Source organism: Ictalurus punctatus, chromosome 9 (assembly GCF_001660625.3).
Source record: "Ictalurus punctatus breed USDA103 chromosome 9, Coco_2.0, whole genome shotgun sequence".
Classification (NCBI taxonomy): Eukaryota; Metazoa; Chordata; class Actinopteri; order Siluriformes; family Ictaluridae; genus Ictalurus; species Ictalurus punctatus.
The window spans coordinates 19614476-19636186 of record NC_030424.2 but is presented as its reverse complement, the minus strand read 5'-3'; the positions used below and the strand labels follow the sequence as shown (position 1 = coordinate 19636186).

The following is a 21711-nucleotide window of genomic DNA, read 5'->3' as shown; positions in this document are numbered from 1 at the left end:
GCTGGGGGATTGCAAACTATTTCAGCAGCAGTTGACTGTGGCACAAAATGCATTGCACACATCGGATCTGCTTTCCATTTGAATACTAATGTGCAGGTTGTTGCTATAATGAACTGCACTAATGCAGCCAGATATGCTAAATAGTCCAGTGAGTTTGAAGTTTAAATACAATATATGTGAATTATAACTGTGTATATTTGAAAAAGGTGTACGATAATAACGGTTACTTAAAGTAGGGGGAAAAGTTCATTTTCTGCCTATGAGAAAACACATACATTATGCATTATGTTTTCATCTGGGTGGCTGTACTTCTCTAAAAGGCTTTTTCTATCCTTGGATAAGGCAGTGCAAATTTTTTTTCCGTCATTTTCCGGTTTGTCTTGTCCATTCCGGGATATCCACAATAAAAGTAACCACATATTAACCTAAAAGCAGTATCATTTAGTTCAATCAGAAACACTTTGCTAATGCTCAAGACCTTGGACATTCTGTCTGCATCTTGTACTTATTATCCTTATTATCTCTCACAAAATAAAGAGTGTTTCTAGAACTCACTAGGCTTATCAATAGATGCATCCAGTCTCATATACTGCCCATTCCACTCAGTGTCTAGCCTCCTGTACATTTGCATGAGTCACCACTTAATTGACAGTGCACTGGGAGAATCATTGCTTACACAACAGTGGTTTGTTTGCTGTTCGAGGCTCCTGGAAAAGAGCCTGTGCTCTCTCCGTAATACCTAATTTCTGGCCTGCCATCCATCTTGCCTTCAGTTTCATGCTCCTAACCATGAAATCTCCTCCGTTCAGAATTATGTCCTCAATCAGTCTCTTTCTCAAGGCCGCTATCAGACCTCTCTGAGCAGGGGCTGTATTTCTAATCAATCACTGCAACGGTTTTGCAGTGTTCTCTGTATCTCTCTCGCTCGCTCTCTCTCTCTCTCGCTCGCTCTCTCTCTCTCTCTCTCTCTCTCTCTCTGATTTAACTGTTTTTATTAATACATATTATATTAATACATGTATTACGAGGCAGCGATATACCTCCATTCGGGATAAGCACACTCTATAGTTCAAAATGTGCTCATCGTTCAGAAAGCACCTCCCTCCAGCGCTGTGCTCATCAGTGGCCAAGAGTGTGTCTGTGGGAAGACTTCTAACCTTTTACCATTTTGAAATACCAGACCCCTAGAGACGAGCCTTTGTGGTAGGATGTGAAGAATTGTGATTATGCTAAGGATGTTCCCTACTCAAGTGTTATTACCTACACTTACATTTTAATTGGGCTTTGATGATGGATTCTTGTCCCTGAGCCAAAATTTCACCAGTGTCCAGCACTGCCTTCTGAGCTCAAGTGTAGCTGCGAGAGTTAATTCACTCTTTGTGTCTTCTAGCCATGATATGGACACTATTTCAGTGCTCTGAGTCACTGCGTAAGGTCACAGTGCAATTAAAATAATGTGAGCAAAGAAAGGAACATTAAAGCCTATTTTTATTCTTTCATCTATTCTCCTATATAAAACTATTCTATCTCAGCTGTTATCAACTTTAATTATATGCCATATGGAGAAATATATCACATTAATACATAGGCACACGTTGTTCCTGGACAGTTATTAAGATCTCTGTAACATTCAGCTCAAGTCCTAGTGGTTGTTTTTTAATAGTTTAACAGAACTATTCTTATGTTCGTTTCCCAGACAAACTGAAAGAAAGAAGTTGTGTTAGAATTTGGGTTTGGGTTCCTGGAGGCAGTCAAAGCCAACTCTCATTGTGGCCCGCTGAGATAAAGCACCCCGCCGTGCCAACTCAACACACCATGGGATTAAAGGAACTGATAATTCTCCTTCTTTCTGCGCCTTCATCTCCTGCTTTCGGTCTCTCAACACAGCTCCCAGCAACTTCTTTCAGACGTTCAGCGGAGCTTTTGGGATCGCGTATTGAATGGATACGGCAAAGGCAGACCCAAACATTTTTAGCAGTTTTCTTAATTGAAAGTCTCTTCCCCCACTTGCCGTTCAAACGAGCCTGTCTCTCGCCTCCGCTGTAGTATCTCTCCTCTCAGTGGACTGTGGTGTGTTGGTCGGAACACAGCTGGTGTTTAATAGTGGCTCTTGCTGCCTTCTGCTCTGCAGGGCTTCTGCCTCAGCCAACTTCAATAAGCTGTTGCCTCTAGGTATGCCTAAAAATTGGCTCTCTCCTCTAAAAACACTATATTTATTTAAGGAAATTCTGCACCTTTGATTGTGTTCCAGCAAAACTCTCAAGTGACTAAGTATTACAGATACCCATCCGGCTGTAAAGGCTTTAGGAATTGGCACATAGGGAGCCAGCAGTGTGTAAAGGCTGTCCATTAAATGTGCAAGAAATGGCCCAAGCTGCAGAAAATGGAAAGATAAGACTTTCAAGAATTCTGCATTCAGCATGAGTGCATGCATTCACAATACTTGGATCCTTACATAAAACCAGATATGTTTCCTCTCTAGTGAGAATAGATTTCAGTGATTTAAAGCATGACTGTTGGGAAATTGTACATATCTATTAGACTAATCATGCCATGATTATAACCTGACTTATGCTCATAGCAAGACTATTATTCACTCATACCTATCACAATATATGTTTTCAATGCATAGTACTGCTTCTCTTCCGCTGTATGACTATACTGTAATTATCATAATCCAACTATCTAATGTCGCCCAGAAGATGATTGCTATCCTTTTGAGTCTGGGTCCTCTCGAGGTTTCTTCCGTATCCTGTCTCAGGGAGGCTTCCTTGCACTGTCGCCTCTGGCTTGTTCTTTAGGGATCTAAATCTACATCCCATCTGATTTGTGACAGTGTCCCTTGTTAAAAGTGCCAAACCATTAACCATAATTGACCATTAACATCCGTACTGATGTGCTGTATGTTCAGAAGTGTCTAGCATGGTGGGCATAATATCTTCACACTTTTACTGGTTTAGATGAAGATGCAGTTATCATTCTATCCTTAATGAAGGGATTTATTGATTAAGTCTGTCCTATGGAAATGTATTAAAATGCTCTGTTGACTTTCCATAATGCAAATGTTCACCTTGAGTGCTTTTACTCAATAATGTCAGCTAATGCCCTGACCTTTTATGGAACTGCCCTCAAGCTGAATCAGATTGAAGTGTTTTGGACTTTTTTTTTCTTCAGCAAATAGACTTTCCTGAATTGTTAGTAATTATGTATTGCATAAATACAGAATTAACCTCGGTTAAAACACATTTTTTAGAACAGTTTTGTTTTCCCTACCAGATAATATGCGGTGTTGGGTGAAACTTTAATTAATATCCCTGGGGTGTTACCTTTAGAGAGAGAATTATGTATCACAGTCTCAAAAGACAAGAGCAGATCAATAGGTGTAAAGTACCTTTGGGAGATGACGATATTCGTGGACTGTGAGACAGATGAAAGACACTGATACCTCTCTTGATGTATTTCAAAAAATTAACAGTAAAAATATCATGGATTCAGGTAGGAAACTGTTGATATATCATTGCCATGGTCAAATAACTAGAACAACAGCTCACTATGAGATGAATACAGAGATGGCATATTCAAGTTCAATAGTTGCATCCAAATTTACTCAGATAATGCTCTCTGTATTCAGACAGCTTACATGGGTGCTTATGTTGATTTTCTGCGTGGTCCGTTCAGAATATTAAAGCTACGTCAGCATAGTTCATGCCTCTGAGGTTGCCAGATTCATTTTGAGAAGGGGTGCAAGATGGGGTTTTTCCCATTTGCATCTAAAGAGCCAACGTTAAACACAAGTACTTACCTTTAAGCCTAAAAAAGAAATTGGGGATAGACAATGCAGACTGATGAAGTACATTACATTTTTGTTGCTGTCTAATGTAGTATGATACAGTTTAGAAATAAAAAGAAAGACTAATAGGATGATATAAGAATTGACATAAATATAATAGAGAATGTGACAAACATTCAAATAAACATCTAATGGGACTCTTCGTTGGAATCACAGTAAAGATTTAACCACCTTCATTATTCCATCCTTAACCTATAAAATAACACTTGATCCAGCACATTTGCACCTCTAAAATATTTACTACATTTTCTGTATTGCATGCTGACAGTTAATATTGTGGTTAATATCAAACTGTCAGACAATGGTGCAGACTTAATACTGTTCCTCGCTCGAGCTGATACCGTGCAAGAAATATTAACTTAGGTTTAAGCTCAGAAGCACGCCTCTGTTTTGGCTCACATTTCCCATACAACTGTCTGAGTAGTGCTTAAATCCAACGATAGGGCTGCTGTTTTTTTAAAGAGTTAGTTGAGAGTGGCTGGTGTGTGTGGTAGTGCTCAGCATGTACACCCTACATGACTCCCTAATCTGTTCTGTGGATGGATGGACAGCACTGTGCCCCAGTAATGATGCCAAAGGGCCTGCAGGTCAGCAGCCCTCACTGCCCACTAACCAATTGTGCAATAAAACCACTAAATCAGTGTGTTACAGCACAATATACAAATCCTATTAGACCAGGAACGATTTATGACATCTATAGGCTAGCCCCCTTCCTCCTCCTCTTCTTCCTCATGTTTTCCCATGACTGTCTGGGTTGTCAAGGTGCCCTCCTTTCTCCCAGACAAATACAGTCTCTATCTCTTTCTAACACACTAACACACACACACATACACACACACTCCACTTTAGGAAGACTGCTCAGGAAATTAGTTTGTTTATTGGGCATTTTGTATGGCAACCATGGCCTAGTTTTGAGACTGCACTGCTCGTAATGTTTAGGTGAAAGTGGTTGGTGTGAGGAGATAAGTAATGGCATCAGTGCTGCTCCACCTGGGTGGGATTAGTCAATGAGCTGGATTGTTGCCTTCTTTTCGCTCTGACTCTTCCTCTTGAAGTTTATTTCCCTCTTTTTGCTGATGTTGCTGATGGCCAGATTGTGAAGGAGATATGCTAATATCCACTTATGCATAGACACTGCCAAAGAAACTGATACACATACCATAACAGGACATAAGAATGTCACTGCGTTTGTTCTCTAATGGTCAACATCAGCTCTCATTGCCTGGCCACAATGCAGACACACAGTAACATGTCTTGGATCATGGGTAAGATTGGTAAGATAGTTTTACTCCTGTTTACTAAAAGCAGTTTATTTGCCATTGATGCTTATTGAATCTGCAAGGATCTTATTGGTTTTTTTTTTTTTTTTGTCTCAGGCAGTGGGAAGAGATTTAATTAATTTAGAGTACTATTAGGCTGATCCATTTTATAATTAAAACTCAATGCATATTAGAGAGATTCTCTCCAAGTGTATCAGAGTTCTCCCTGAGTAATTTCTCCAGGGAAGGCAGCATGGATGGATGGTTTAAGAGGCTTTTTATGGTCACTGGGATATTATTACAGCCTCTGGCTCAAAAAAGATGGAAGAAACCTGAGATAAAGATGCGAATGTAACTGTCATGGATTTGGCCATACTTACCACAAAGAGTGTTGATGAGATGAAAGGCTGACATGTAAGCAGGCCTGCTGTGTAGTTACCATCTCCCAAGATATCTTGTACAGTGCCTGACCCAAAGTTTCCATAGACCCCTTAATACCCCCCACCCCCAGCTGTCTTGGCTGGCAGTTGTGTAAATGTCTTTAAGTGCTTGTTTAATGTTTCATGCTGGTAACGGAGATGGGGGTGGGGGGTGGGGAGTTGCATATTTCCCTCGGGGACAGCCGATCAAGAATCACGTAACTGTGCAGTCTTGCATCCTGAAGAGTAACCAGCATGGGGACACTTGTCACTTCAGCATGAGACGCATACTTCTTCTCTTCTCCTTTGAGTTACATACGCAGTTAACTTAAAACTGACAACTCAAGAGATCTTGGTGTGCAGTTTCAGCTTCAGAAGCTCTGTCAATGTCTTTGTTTGATATCTCCTGCTGGCAAAGGGAGGAGGGGGTGCATGTGGTGTTATGTAGCGTCTGATATTTTTTGTACACTTTTCTCATCACAAGCTTCAGGTTATTGAGTGTTGGGATCTGATTGGCTCTTCACACTCATGCAATACCTTTCACTGGTTTCTGACCAAGAAAACTTGAATACTATGACACAATGAGCTTATCGAAGGAAGCTATACTCAATAAATTCTTTCAAAGTTTTTCATGAGGAATGGGTAAGATACATCCTTGTGTTTTACAGACCTGCTCCTGAATAGTTTCATTGCCAGTTGAATGGCTTCTTTTTTGTGAAAAGGTGGGTGGGTCTTGTTAATTATTCAGACAAAATGTATGTGACTCTAACAAAAAAAGCCTGGCTTGTGAGTCTACTTGTTATTAATAGAATCCACATGATGCTTAATTTGGGGTGAGAAGATACTGAATAATTTTCCTCCAACCAGTCACATTTTGAAACTTCCATGAATAGAAATTAATGGAAAGTGTGAGATGTTGTTTTGCTGGTTCTTGGATTGTTAATTCAGACCTATGACCTGGAGCACAGGCTTGAATTTTCGTCACCCTGTAGAAGCTGGCTTTATTTATGTCACTTTTTACAACAAGCTTTGGGAAAATAGAAAAAAAACCTCTAAGCCCTTATTTCACATAATTAGTTCCTTCCACTGCACTGTAAAACGTCCATTAAACAGCGACAGAAGTCAACTGATAACACACTCCCTCTGTGTAATTAATGGCCTCAGCCATGTGCCGCTGAGCTGACAATGAAACTGTGCTGCTCAGAATGGGCACCAAGGGAGAGGCTAGAGCATTGCATTTACAAGCCATCTGCTTCCATTTCAACGTTAGCTCTGTTTGTCAGATGTAGACGATCTGCTGTTTGCAACCAGTGTTGACTGTTCCCATTGCATGACTTCTGTCACTTTGGATCTCTCTGACATTTTTGATTGCTTTGAGTGCTGCTGCAGCTGAGGTTTGATCTACATGATTACAGTAGGCTGTCTGTCTGCATCATCAGTGATCATGCACCTCTAAAATGTTCTATAGATAAAGTTATATCACCTGCAAACTTTACCAAAACTGAGTCACCTGCACATCTATTAAGACTGATAACGGTCTGAGTGAGTCAGAGCACAGCTCAGTCCCACTCCCTGCTCAATTTTCACTTTTCTAACAGGCAATCTCCTCAGCCAGCCCAATACTCCCCATTGGCCCTCCTCCAGCATTGAGTGCACGATCTTGGTTTAGAATCTGGGTTGCTCAGCCCTTCAATCAGAGCCCTGTCTTGTATCGGATTGCACAGTCCACACATAACATCCGCTTTGACCTGTGGGTTTATGCCATTGGATTAGATAAGGAGGAACCAGAGTGAAATTTAATGATGTTACCTTGTGGGCTCAGACACCAGCAGTGCCTATTCCTGTATTTTTTGCCATTTAAATGACCTCGAAATGGTTGCAGGTGCATTCATTTTCGCTTACAGCAAGGCTAGGATGGAACTAAATCTCATGGGTTTAGGGGACTGATTTGAGCCTGATTGATAGGCTTAAATGTCTTCTTAATGTATTTTCTGAACTGCTTACTGGCAAATAATTATAGTATGTAATGGAAGGATTATAATATAATGCTATTCTTCACCCAAGAAGCTGGTGAAGGAAAATATCCACGTGTGATATGCTTTGTTTACTTTTAAAAAAAAAAAAAAAAAAAAAAGTACAATAAATATACATATTTATTTATTATAGATATCAACAGCCTTTACCAAAGGTCTACCTAGTGGACAGATTTTAAGTGAGGAATTAAAAAATTGTTGGGACATGCTGTTATTATATCCCAAAGGAAGCTGCTTAGTTTCCTATAACATCATGTTCCAAAGTGTTTTATTCCTATTGTACCACAACACTTTACAGATTTGATATTCAATATTGATGCATTTATATTTATATTTAATTTTGTGGAACATCCACAAGACAAGTTTCTGTTATCACTTACATTATAGTAAGTATCAACAGTGGTTCCTTCCCCATGCTCTCTTTTCTTCTGTTTTTTTATTTATTTCACCAGACATAATTACGCAGCTTGTCATGTTACCGAGAAACCGTAGTGTGCAAAGTCCTCTGTCCTGAAGGCTTTCTTGTGGCAGAAAGCTTACTGAATATTACAAAGTGCCGACACTGGAGACTCTTTCTATGAACGTGAAATAAACATCTGCTTACAAAACCTTCACTATATCAATGATTAGACCCTATGACTAAGTTGTTACTATAGAAATGATTGTATTACCATGTAGTTGTGATTTGAATTACAGCCAGCACTGTTGTCAGAGCTGCTGTTATAGAAAACATCATCTTACCAATCAGATTCGAGAATTCAGCATCCATTTTCTACACCTAACCCTAATCCTAAAGCACAACTGGCATTAACATGGTTAAATGTGTTTTATTCTATGTCCAGGTACGACACTATCACAAATCAGTGGGAGACAGTGTCACCTTTGCCGAAGCCAGTGCATTCTGCAGCAGCGACAGTGTGTCGGGGGAAGATCTACGTGTTTGGAGGGGTAAACGAGGCTGGACGCTCGGCTGGAGTCCTGCAGTCTTATGTGCCTCATACCAATGCGTGGAGTTTCATAGAATCCCCAATGATAGGTAAGATTCTTTTGTTTCTTCTGCCTGTTTCTTAATTTTCCCTAAATTTGGATGTAGGCCCTTCACATTATTCTAAATAACTCATTTCTAGTAAACATGAATTATGAACTTGTTTAGCAATGCAGATGAAGATGTGCTATTACAAGAGGTTAAAATGAGATTGATGTGCATCTTATTTATTTCTACCTTGTGCAACCTCAGTCTCAGATCACCTCAGTGACGTCTGTGCTCAGTTCAGTACTCAGCATCACATTTCGTACTGAAATTTACTGAGATTTACAGTGATCCAGACAGAAGTAAAGCTCTGAGCAACCCTGCTAAGGTGTTCATTACAGTCCATACAGGATTTCGCAGAGGGTTTTTTTTTTTTTTTGTGATTATTGCAGCCAGAAATGATGGATTTTGTTGCAGCTTTCTTTCAGAGTTCTTTTGTGCTTTTTGGGGGAAAACTACTTGAATTGGCGAAATTGCAATTGAATGAAATTCCTTTGCATGGTCTTCATGGTGTTTGTTGGTAAATGAGACCTTGTATCTGTACTTCAAAGAGGGCTTTGGCTGAATGCATGTTGTGATGATGTCACATGGCGCGTTGTGATGTCACATGACGTGTCTTGGCTCAAAATCTGTAGTCATTTTGAAAAATGTCATTGCAAAATGAAAGGTTACTATTGGCCAATTAAAGAAAATAATTGTGGAGATAAAATAAATAAATAAATAAATTTTAAAAACAACCTGAAAACTTCATAACTCCCTCTGCTAGAATACATTTTGTCTTTTTTTTCCTGTCTGGTTGTTTAATTAAGATAATGCATGTTCCATAAGGAACACTTGGTCCAAAGTGTTCTCCACTAACTGTGACATGAACACACTGAGCCGGGACACAACAATCTATAAAATCACTGGTATACCCGCGAGCAAGCAAGCTGCTACGAAGCCTGTTGATAGAGGCCAGATCAAGGTTAACAAATGATTGTAAGGAACATTTACCAAGTTTTATTGGGGGTGGATGAGGTATTTCACTTCCCAACTTCTCAATTTTTCTCAAACAGCATGAATTTCAAGTTAGGCAGTTCTGTGAAATATATCTTGGGATGAACTGAATAATTCAGCAGAGTGTGAGAATACACAGATTTTTGCACTGTGTAGCTATACATATTTTAGTGTCTGTGAAAGTGTACTTTTACATTTATATATGTTCAAATATTATTTTTATATTCACACCGTGCCTTTCTTTTTCATCTTAATGGTCTCTTTGTGTAATTGGACAGTGCACTATCACTCTCATCATTACAACCATTGAGCAGTATTCATTACAGTATTTAATTCAGCCATCAAATAAAGTATACACTATATCCCTGTAAATGCCTGATACATGAAACGTGACTGATGAAGCAGGTGTACGTAAGCACACAGTAGTATTTATTCATAAATCAGCACTGGATTTTACAAGGACAGGTGTGCCATATCAGCAGTTACACACAGTAACCAAGTATAGAACCACTAATATGGATGGTGTGGCTAATGGAATGTAAATAACAGCACAGTCTGACAAGTGAAGTGTGAGTTCTGTAAAAGGTTAGAGCGGCGGAGCAGTGAATCCTACCAGTGTTAGATTACATCAGTTACAAAACAAACAACAACAAAAACCCAAAAACGAATGCACACAGGAGCATGACTCTCAGCCAGGAAAAGAGAAATGATATCAGCCCTGATATCATTTTTCTCTCTCTCTCTCTCTCTCTCTCTCTCTCTCTCTCTCTCTCTCTCTCTCTCACACTCACACACACACACACACACACACACACATACACACAAAAAAAAACATGCAGACACTCATATCACTACACAGTTCCCATAAAACTGAATTACAACTCTGTTTCTGCTGAATTATAGTTTATTGAGATCACTCCAAAACAAAAAAACTCAAATATTAAATATTTTCTAACCATATTTTACCTTACATTACCAATACCTTAGACTTTTGTCTCATGAATTAGCAGACCGGCTGTGTTTATTCCTGTTAAAGGGTTCAATGATCCACAAAGGTTTCTAGTGAGGTCAAGTGGTGCAAATACACTTGAGTATACAAATAATTAAGTGTCTGAGGCCTGTGCTTTAAGATGGCATCGGTTCATTTATTTAGACATAGTTTTGTTCATCTAATGGTCCTTTGCGTCTTAGAGACATGTTACTGATGGCCTGTGGCTGGTTAAAAATCAGCCAGTGGCTTTGATCCCTCAATATAGCAGTGAATCACAAAATAAAAGAATGATTGTAGCAACATATTTCTGGTTCTGTGTTTCAAACAAAAATAAGCAACAGTAGTATTTGAAAAATTAATGAATAAATAAATAATAATAATAAGAAGAAGTTAAAATATATTATTATTATTACGATTTTGTTGTAAAGAAAAAAATTGACAATAAAATCATTATTAATAATAAGTATTGATGATTGGCAGGCCCAAACACGAACACATGCATGATGTACAGTGGAATTATAGCACTTCTTGCTATAATGTCATTACATATAAATTGATCTCTTCACCATGGCAACACTATTTGAGATAACAAGATAACATTTCCTTTGCCATTTAATATCATGGATATCTTCACATCATGCTTACTAAATCTGGTATGAAACTTGATGAAGCATTAAAACGTTTGATTTATAAGCAACACTTCCTGTAGCCAGTTGATGATGCTATGAAAACAAATCAATGGATGGAAACTGCATGCCCATAACTGAGAAAAAATTCTTAATTCAAAGGGATACTATGAGCTCCCAAACTACGCTCGTATCCAAGATGTTGCAGAACATGATGACCACCACTTCTGATATTTGTGCCAAGTTTCGTGAGTTTTCAAGCATGCCAAGAACCTTAAAAATGTGCGTTGAAAAATACTAAGCAGGTCAAAATCAAGAGGGACTTTTGCACCCTTGGTGCTTGGACCCTAAATAACCATTGTTAATAATAACTCTTAGGTCAAATATAAGCACTGGCCTTTAATCTCACTGTGCTCTGCTCAGCACTGGACTACAGAGTGAATATAGGGGCTTTACTCGAAGCTTCACTATAAGGTTGTAGACACCTGTCCATCATGGGCGTGATGGTCAAGTGTCCAAAACCTTATAGTGAACATATGGTTCTTCTCCAAACTGTTGCCATACAGTTGTTTAGGATGTAAATGGAGGCTACAGCATTACAATTTTCCTTCACTGGAACTAAGAGGCCCAAACCTGTTCCAGCATGACTATGCCCCTATGTACAGTACAAAGCGAGCTCCATAAAGACATGGTTTGCCAAGTTTGGAGTGGAAGAACTTGAGTGTCCTGCATAGATCCTTTACCTCAAAACCACTGAACACCTTTGGGATTAACTGGAACACTGACTGCACCTCAGCCCTCCACACCAGACATCAGTAATGCTCTTGTGGCTGAATGAGCACAGATCCCCACAGCCACGCTCTCCATCACACCTGAAACCTATTTCCCATTATTCATTATATTGGACTCTCTCACTCACTTAATTGGTTGCCAGACACATATACTCGGACTTCTTTCATGCCAAGATATAGGAAGTGACAATGATGTTTTGTATCTGAGCTAACATATATGTACAAATTTCTCACAGCCCTGGCAAAAGGCTGGCTGCGAATTAGTATTACAGGTTTGTCAGGGAAACTGACAGCAGCTTAGGACATAAATATAAAGAATTTTTGTCACCTGACTCAGTACTCACAAAACTACGCACAAGTAATAGTTGTTTTTATATTTATAACCAAAACTCAGCAGTACAATAGATATAATGATGCATTGACTAACAGTGGTATACACCGATCACTTTAGCATTATTAGACATATTCAGCAAGTCAGTTGTGTAGTCAGTGCAGGTTCTGATCCCAGTTAGACTCCACAGCAGTGAGCAGTGAGTGTGGGTTTCAATGACTGCAAAAGAGCTGTTGATTTTGTTTAATGTTGAGTGTGCCCTCGCTCTGCTGCCCATGTCGCCAAGAAACAACAGCGCTGTATCTTCCATGGAGAAGTGACCAGTTTCCATACCCGCTGGTTCACTCGTCGTGCTGGGACAAGCAGAACGTTGCTCTGGGAGGTGCTCATGCAGCGCTGGATAATGTTGTGTGTTTAAAATGTAAATAAACCTGCTGCTGAGCCACGTCACACAGCCTGGTTCCTGAGAGCCACAAACTTTGACGAATAGAGAAAGTGTGAGACAGCATGGACAGCCGAGAGGAGCTTTGTTATCAGTGAGTGAGTGTGTGTATGTGTTGCAGGGGGGAGAGAGAGTTGGGGGGAAGGGTTGCCTGGGAAGGGTTGCCAGATTGAGGTTGCCAGATTGACACTTCACTGCTTGGTAGAGGGTCCAGGGCATGTTGTATAGGCTGAGTGCACACAGACACTCTCTCTCTCACACACACACACACACACACACACACACACACACACACACACACACACACACACACACACACACAAAAAAAACTTATGTAGTTTTTTTGAGTAATTTCTTGGTGACAGCTTCCACAGACATGTGGTCAAGCAGAGAGCTGTGTGTCAAAGGCAAATTACATCAGTAGGCTTATGCACAACTACAGCTGGGCCAAAAGCCAAAACACTTCAAATGCTGAACCGTGGAGATCTGGAACACTACATTGTTGTGAACGAGTTAAAGCCAGTGTTTACCTTGTTAAGAGCAAAACACTGAGTTGTGCGCTTTGTGTGCCTCTACATTGCTAATCTTTTGAATGTTTAAATGCTGAATCTTGCTGTTCTGTTTGTTGACTTTTTATATTGTACAGAATGCAGATTTCACCTCTGGAGCCACCATTCCACAACCGGAGCGCACGCAATGTAATTAACTATATAAGATTCACTTCGCTCCAGAGAGTGAAATCACAGCTGTTTTGGAGAGTGCGATTGTAATTCAATTATTTTCCACCCTCATCAATTATTCATGAGCTTTCCCTTGCTTATTTACTCAAACATACAGAATTGAATTGCACTCAGTCCAGCAAAATATGGAGCAGCCTTTGTATTGATGATCAATGCAAGGCTTAACTTGTTCAAATCCAGCATTTCGTGACACCTTTGCTTCTTTTTCCATTTGTTTAACGAGCATAATGAGATAAATGAATTGTGAGATGAGTCACGTGCGATGAATCTGCTCTCTGCCCACTAAATTGAGCTTTCATTGGGTCAATAGTCAATAGTAATCATGTTTAAAATGACATAATGAGGAAACATGGGCTGACAGAGTAGTACTCTGGGTAATGGCTTTTTATGTAGCACAGTTGTGTAAGGTATAATTCCATGTAATTGAATGTGGATGTAATAGTTCTGTTTAGACCTCAGCGCTCTTGAATTCTTAAATCTGATCAGATGGTGAGATGGTCAGATGGTGTTTATTTTTCTGGGGTGGGTAGGATGGGGGTTGTGAGGGGGTGGGATTTAAGTCTTGTTAAGGCTTCTATCTTCCTTCCCCTCCCCATAAGGATTTCTTCCAGGACGATGATTTGGGAAGCTTCATTGGGGAGCTGCGCTGCCAAGGTCTAAGGCGATCAAGGCACATTCTAGGGCCTCTGTCATCTCTCAGGGGGTCTTGGGGAACCTCATACCTACAGTCTTCTGCTCCTCAACCGGCAATGCTCTTAAGAATCGGTCCATGGCTACCCTCTTGACCACCACGAGAGGGTACGTTGGTCGGGCTGCAGCTATCTTTTGGTGGTCTACAGCAGGCTGTCCATCTGCAACCAAGGGGTGGCTTCAGGCTGGTAGGCCCATCGATGGAAGTCTGTCACCGCGTTGGTGGGGGACAGACCACCTCAGACCATGCTTTTCTGTTTTAGCAAGTCATAATGCGTAGTAGTCTGCCTGAGCCTCCCCCAAGAGTAACGGAGCGAGGATGCAGGTCCAAGGGAGCCCAGTTGAAGACCTTGGTGGTCTGAATGTGGCTGCCAGGAAGCTACCTTGTTGGTATCCAAGCTGTCTCTGCTTCCTGCGTGAGAGAGAGAAAGAAGTCATCCTACATGTGTGGACAAACATAGCTCACCTGGCTGTTGCTCTGATGTCCTTTTATACTCTCCCCTCTGCTCCCTGAGTGTAGAAAGAGGCTGCTGTCATCAGTGGCTGCCAGCCGTGTGCGTTCCCGCTGCCCTGCCTTGCAGGCATGGGCTCTCGCTCTCTCCAAAACTATCGAGGTGCAGAAGTGGCACTGTCCTTTCAGCACCTCGGCGGCAGTCATGTGAGGAGCGCTATTTCCTTGTGTAGCGCGGGCTGTCGGCCCACCATCACACTGTGAGGAGATGTTTATTTAACATTTATGGAAAGAGTCTCCTGTGTCAGTGCTTTATAAGTTTTCCGTCAGTCTTCAGGGTAAGATGACAAGCTGTGTTTTTTGTTTTATTAACTTCAAGAAAAAGGCTAGTGGGCAAGTAGGAGAGGCTGGTGATGGAACAACTGTTTATAGCTGTAACAGCATAAGTGATTATGGGGTCTAACTTGCTTTGTGGATGTTCCACATCATTAAATGTAACTGTAAAAGGTTAAAAGTATGAAATGTCATTCTTTAATATATTAAAATTGTAATAGTTGACAAATTGCATGGCTATAAGAGGAATACAACACTTCAAGAAATGCTGTTATTGGAAAAATAAATGTATTAACTCAGTTGTTGATTATTTTCCTATAACAGCACGCCCTGAAGTGTTTTATTCCAGACTTAACTTGTCTAGTTTTCTAAGGTAAAATTCTCTCTCCTTCTGTGTGTCTGCATGTGTGTGTTATACAGATAACAAGTATGCACCTGCTGTAACACTCAATGGCTTTATCTTCATCCTTGGAGGAGCATATGCCAGAGCTACAACTATCTACGACCCTGAGAAAGGCAACATCAAAGCAGGACCCAACATGAACCACTCAAGGCAGTTCTGCAGGTAATGAGTTCAGGCTGACCCACAGTCAATGCAACCTACCCGCAGCTCACACCTATTCTGATGCATTAATGTCTGTAATATCCGTGCTGACAGCTCTTTTAGTAGACAGCATACATTTATTCTTTCTGCCTATAAACCCAGTGTTGCTAAAAATGTCATGCGTTTCATAAATGTAATGCAGCTGTCTACCTCACTGCGTCATTGTGTTTTTTTTGCTGTGGAGAGCTACGAAATTGAGAGGATCCATTACAGTGAACTGCCTCTTGCAGTTGGCCTCTTGTCTGAAAAAGTGAAGAAAGAAAGCTGTATCAAAAGTAGTTTTAAATAGTACCAAAGCCTCTTACATGCACTTGACTGTCTTTCACGCCATTGAGGTGCTTTTGATAGTCTCATCCATATCCACAGCTTTCTCTGCTGATTGGTGTGAAAGATCAGTGATGTTGCAAAGGGCACAAGTGCTCGGAAACATTTTCATTCTTTAGCTTCAAGACTATTCCCTGTCAGAACACAAAGGCACTTCTGCCTGCTTGTTTTTCCATTTCACAGCAAAAAAGCAGTTATAAAAGCAGTTATATAAAGCAGTTTTATCCTGTATCAGTCCCCACATTTTCATTTCAGAAATATTGAAATATTGGTGTGGGGGGAAAAAAACCCTAGAAGGATAAGGATATAAATTACATTGATTTAAAAAAAAAAATTAAAACAGAGAGATAGAAATACTTTGCACTTCTAAGAATTAATTTCTAGTCCCTTGGGTTAAGCTTTGGGTTGCATCTGTCTCTTGCGCTGATTGGTATTCACAGCAGAGAGAGTAATTAGCTCAGTGGCAGATGAAGCGTGGATGAGCCGCGGAACAATTGCTTGTTCTCCGCATCTCCAAAACGTAACTGCGTGAGCATGGATGCGTGTGTACGTTGGTGTGCATTCGCACGCATGCACGTCTCTCTGCACTTCTGCTGTGTGTTTGCGCTACACATACTGTATGGTTCCCAGAAATGGCACGTCGGTTCCAGTCACAGTGCTGAGAGTTTTCTGCATTAGCATTCAGAAGCATGCTGAGAGTGTGAAATGAACACTGCAAAAGCAGGAGATTAGGAAATGAGTGATTTATTCTTTCCAGGATGGTGCATCCATGTCTATGCCGTAACGTTTCATGGAAAAAGTGGTAGAAATGATGAGAATAGAATTGTCCATGTTCATCTAGCTGATGTCTTGCATCATGAAGATCAAGTATTTCCATTCCTCTCATACATTTCTGTGTTTTTCTTGATTTGAGCAGTGCCGTAGTTTTGGATGGGAAGATCTACGCTACAGGAGGCATTGTAAGCAGCGAGGGTCCAGCGCTGGGCAACATGGAGGCCTTTGACCCCTGCGCCAACGCCTGGACACTGCAGCAGAGCATGCCATGCCCACTCTTCAGGCACGGCTGTGTGGTCATCAAGAAGTACATTCAGAGTGGCTGATGTTGGAGCTGAGTAATAGAAGATGCTGTTGCCTCCTTTGCACACTCCATTCTGTGCTCCCTCGTTCACACTCTCACTGCCCCAGGATTACCAGTGCTGACATTGAAGTGTTGTGAAATATCTCCTTTAGCTTCTTTTTCCCCTCTCTCTGTATCTCTCATTTTCTCCTATTCCATTTCATCTCTCCCTACTCTCAACAATATGGAATATAGAAACTCTTTATTACAGCAGGCACTCTGACTCAACAAGGTGCCTTTGTGTAACGTATGCCAATTCAAGCTGTTGGCACTGAAGGTCTGGAGTGGCACAAGCCTTAACGCTCCATCATCACTTCAAATGCACAGCTCTGTCTTTTTTTGTCCCTCTGGTCAAATTTCACTTCTTTGAGTAATCATTGTAGTTGCCCGATTCCTAAAAGGTTTCCATTGGTTTTAATCACCACTGTAGCAATATTCTGTGTTTTTCTTTCTTCTTCAAGAAGGACTCGGCCCAGTTCTGACTCTAATGATGTGAAACATACCGTACATCTTTATAATGAGGGGAAAATATGAAGTGTTTACTCTGTGCTGAATTTTGGGTTGCAGGTATAAATTCTTAGCAATTAGTACTATAGTGAATTATGTTTCAAAATGGAGTGTGTTTGTGTCAAATATGGAAAAAAAAAAAAAAAAAGCATTCCTTTTTTCCCCAGGAGCTGAACCTGGAACAGTAGTACTGTAGTAGGAGATGATCTCAAGAACTCTGTCGTTTGCACTGGAAGGAATAGGGTTTCACATTTCTGAGCTGGACTCCCAACCTGGGCTGGTCTACAAGTTGGGGTTTCACACTGAACTAATGCACATTTCTCTTACACCCTGCCAAAGCACAAATAATTCGGGGGTCAGAGTGATGTCAAAAATGTGATATTTTTACCTTCATTTCTTGCTGTTTGCTGAGTCTGGCAGCATTCTCGGAATGCCGGTGGGACAGAATGGGATTCTCTGTAATTTAGGGAAGAAGACAAAATATTGTTTATTTTAGGAACCTGAAGTGTTGACGGTTGTTTCTAGACAAATGTATAGTATATTACTGAAATGGTTATGTAACAAAAAATTGGTCATTGCCACATATCTGTTATTGTTTCAATTAATGAGAGTACCTCATCATTAATTAGAACAATAATAAGTCAAATACAATTGATTCCTAATGAGTTTGGTGTGTTTGCTTTATTTTATTTTGTGTACCTGTCGGTAGTCTTGGTACCTCTCAGTCCTGAGCTAAAGTTACTGTTTATTTTCTCCTCATGGTAGTCTGGGTTTCGTCCATGTATTCAAGGTTTCCTCCTACCTCATAAAAAATGCCAGTATTGGATTGGTGAATTTGCTGCCCTGTGATGAACTAGCATCCGATCCAGTGTGTATTCCTTCTCCAAATCCACCACAACCTTGACCGGAATAAAGTGCTCATTGAGTATTTATGAATGAAATAATTCATGAATAAATGAACTATATTGCAATGAGAATACAAGTATGTGTGTTTTTCCCATTTTCTTCCCAATTTGGTCACCTGCTATTTCCCACCCACGAGCCAGCTCTCCACTTTCATATGACAGCTATCAACTGGAGAGGATGAAGGATAACACGTGTTTCCTCTGAGACACGTGAAGCCAGCCTATTGTGTCTTTTCAAACTGCTGCAAAAGCTATGTCAGCTGGCAGCATAGCACATTCGGAGGAAAGTGCTATCTACACTCTTCCGCATAACTGAGCTCACAGACATCCATGATTGGCTAGTGTCACTGTTATTGACAGGCGAGAGGGTATGCCATCCCTCCCACTCAGAAAGCATTTTGCTCTCTAGTCTAATGCCCTTACATGTCATCATCAGGATTCAACTTGCAATCTCCCAACTTTTCTTTTGCACAACTCAAGAGACTGTGTATGGATTTACAAGAGGTACACTAAGATGTACTACTGAATATGAGTAAATTAATGGCGTTTAAACCCTGGCAATCTGGAACTGCAAAAACTCTGCTCAAAACTGATATTGGACATTTTGCCTGGTACAATATTGTTGTTTTATCTCACCATCACAGACACTTCATTCCAGCAGATCTCTTTCTGCTTTGAAGTTAGACAAGAATCACACACAGTCAGGCAGCTGGCCATGCACAACATCACCTCCACCCTCACAACCCCCAGCTTTGAGCACCATATTGTGCAATGTTGGACCAGTTCCTCTCTGCTGTTTTATCAGCCTGGCTGTGTTAATAACAGACCGTCCTAGTCCATGCCACAGTCTCGGTTGGTGTGCCATTAATGTGTCTGACCGGAAGCTGGCAGCACTGTACCTGTCAGCCTCCATCTCCATCTCAGCTAGAGAAGCCAGCACCCAACCAGCAATCAAACTCAGCGATCACCCCCTTGCTGGCATTTAAATCAACTAGCTAGTGATTGTGAACCTTATCTCTTCTGGGTGTTGCCTTTTTTATTGCAAACTTTGTAGAAGATTTGTCACTGTTCTGTCCTCTCCTAACAATCCTGGATACTCACCAAAGCTCACTGTGAGCCCTGTACCTGTTTTCATTGTAGCAAGAAGATTTTTTTTGTCACCTTTTTAGTTGTTTGGTGCCTTTTTTTAGCATAAGCATCTAAGGAATAAATATTGCACTAGGTTTCATTTGGCTTGATAATCCTACAGTAGAATTCAATAGCTCTGTGTTACTCAGTCTTGCCGTCTATAGTCTGACTCACACAGACCAATACTGGGAAAAACACATCCAAATAACTATGCCAAATGCCAAACGGTGCCTGAGAGATGCTTACACAGTATCAAAACTGCTTTTCACAGATGATTATGAAATTGTTATTGCCTCTAGGATCATATCAGTCAATCAGAAAAACTAGGTGAAATGTTCATGATTCATTATACAAAAAGGTCAATGTTACCTGTGGCAGTGTTTCTGAAACCCCACGAACAAAACACTCAGGAACACAGCCTGGCTCTGGAGTTTATCACAAATGTTCCCAAATTTAATGAAGTGGCTGTGGTTCACTTGATAGAGCGGGTTGTCCACTAATCGTAGGGCTGGCGGTTCGATTCCCGGCCCACATGACTCCACATGACGAAGTGTCCTTGGGCAAGACACTGAACCCCAGGTTGCTCCTGATGGCAACTTAGCACCTTGCATGGCAGCTCTGCTACCATTGGGGTGTGTGTGTGTGTGTGTGTGTGAATGGGTGAATGGGTGAATAAGACACAGTGTAAAGCGCTTTGGATAAAAGCGCTGTATAAGTGTGCCATTTATTTATTTATAATTTAATTTTTAATTGCATATTGCAGGATCTCTTGTCTCTATGTACATTTTGATTTTGTCTTTTGTTGTTGTTATTCAACCTTCATGCTTTCCAATCCCTAATTTCATATTTACTATGTAAAAAGCATTTAATCATATCTTTACCAGTGATCCAGGGTAGCAAACACATTGTCTCACTTGTGTTCTCACGTTATTATTTCTCATTAAACCCTCTATCTTTTCTGAACGAGTAAACACCTGCCTATGCATGAATGCTATGTTTATTTAAGATAAAAGAGCGTGAGCAATGCATCGATTCGTTTTTTGTCCGCTAAACAGCCTGTGGGGTTTTTTTTCCTCCACACAGCAGCAGTGACTGCTAATCATTTAATATCATTCTCCAAATAAGCATCTTTTTCATCCTCTTTGTGCACGGAACACAATAATGCCTTCAAAAAGGCATTCAGTCAGGTTGATGCAGAAGTGCTTCAGCTAGCTGCTTTGGGTGATACAAATTATGCCTCACTAGAATGGTTGTCAATGGTTTTTAAAGCAATGGTGCTTTTGTGTCAGCTATTTCGCACATATTTTTTTTTCTTGATGACATCCTTTCATTCGATCTCCATTTCCAACAGCAGTTTAGCAGTAATTAAGGGGTAAATAAGAATGCTACTGTTGAGACTCTTAGTGCACTGGATGACATGACAAGGACACCTCAGGAGTGGATGTTTGACCTTCATCTGAGACGCAGACACATTTTCCATAATGGAATTGTGAAGACAGATGAGCAGGATAATTATTCCTTTATTGAAACCCTTCTTCGTTCAATGGACCAGCAGTAATATTCGTTTGCATTCTTGAAGGAGAAATTGAAAAATCTTATCAGTGGAAAAGTCACATCTTACAACTTGCATACCATTTCTTAAGATTACAAGCAAGGGTATGGTGAGGAATTCTGGAGAGAATATAGCTCTGGACTTCTTTAATATCATCTTATGTTTCGCATTAGATATTACATATATTCTTAAACCTGTTGGAAGTTTTGTTGGCCCCTGCTCTATCATTCTTCAGATTGAAAGACTGTCTGTGACGAAGCATACAGGACATACAAGGATCAACTTAACAGAAAGCAAAGCAACGACAACAACAAAAAAAACATATTTTAAACAAAATGAATGCAGTACAAGAAATGACATATTTTGCAATGACTCAAAAGTAGAAACATTATTTTACATTAAGCAGTTAATTTCTTTTGGCTCGGCTGAGTAAGACCTGTTTATTTCAGTCATTCATTTTCCCTCTTCCTGTCAGTATTGTTTACACACAATATACTATTACTGTCGGGCTGTAATGGTACTGAAAATTTACTGTTTCTAATACTTTCAAATGCCTCAGCAATTTATTTTCCACATGGGAGAAAAAAATGAG

General features: G+C 40.4%; 1 protein-coding gene across 3 annotated transcripts in view; it reads left to right on the top strand.

Annotated features, from left to right (window-relative positions):
- The window catches only part of LOC108269491 (kelch-like protein 29), a 101181-nt gene extending 82982 nt beyond the window's left edge, over positions 1–18199 (top strand). For 2 of the 3 annotated variants that reach the window (XM_017475418.3, XM_017475416.3), the window contains exons 12-14: positions 8404–8597; positions 15403–15547; positions 16827–18199. In XM_017475418.3, the coding sequence (XP_017330907.1) occupies positions 8404–8597; positions 15403–15547; positions 16827–17010 (523 nt within the window). In that variant the 3' untranslated portion in view covers positions 17011–18199. The remainder of the gene's footprint in view (positions 1–8403; positions 8598–15402; positions 15548–16826) is intronic. The other variant, XR_001813472.3, reaches the window with a different exon arrangement.
- Positions 18200–21711: the final 3512 nt, after the last annotated feature.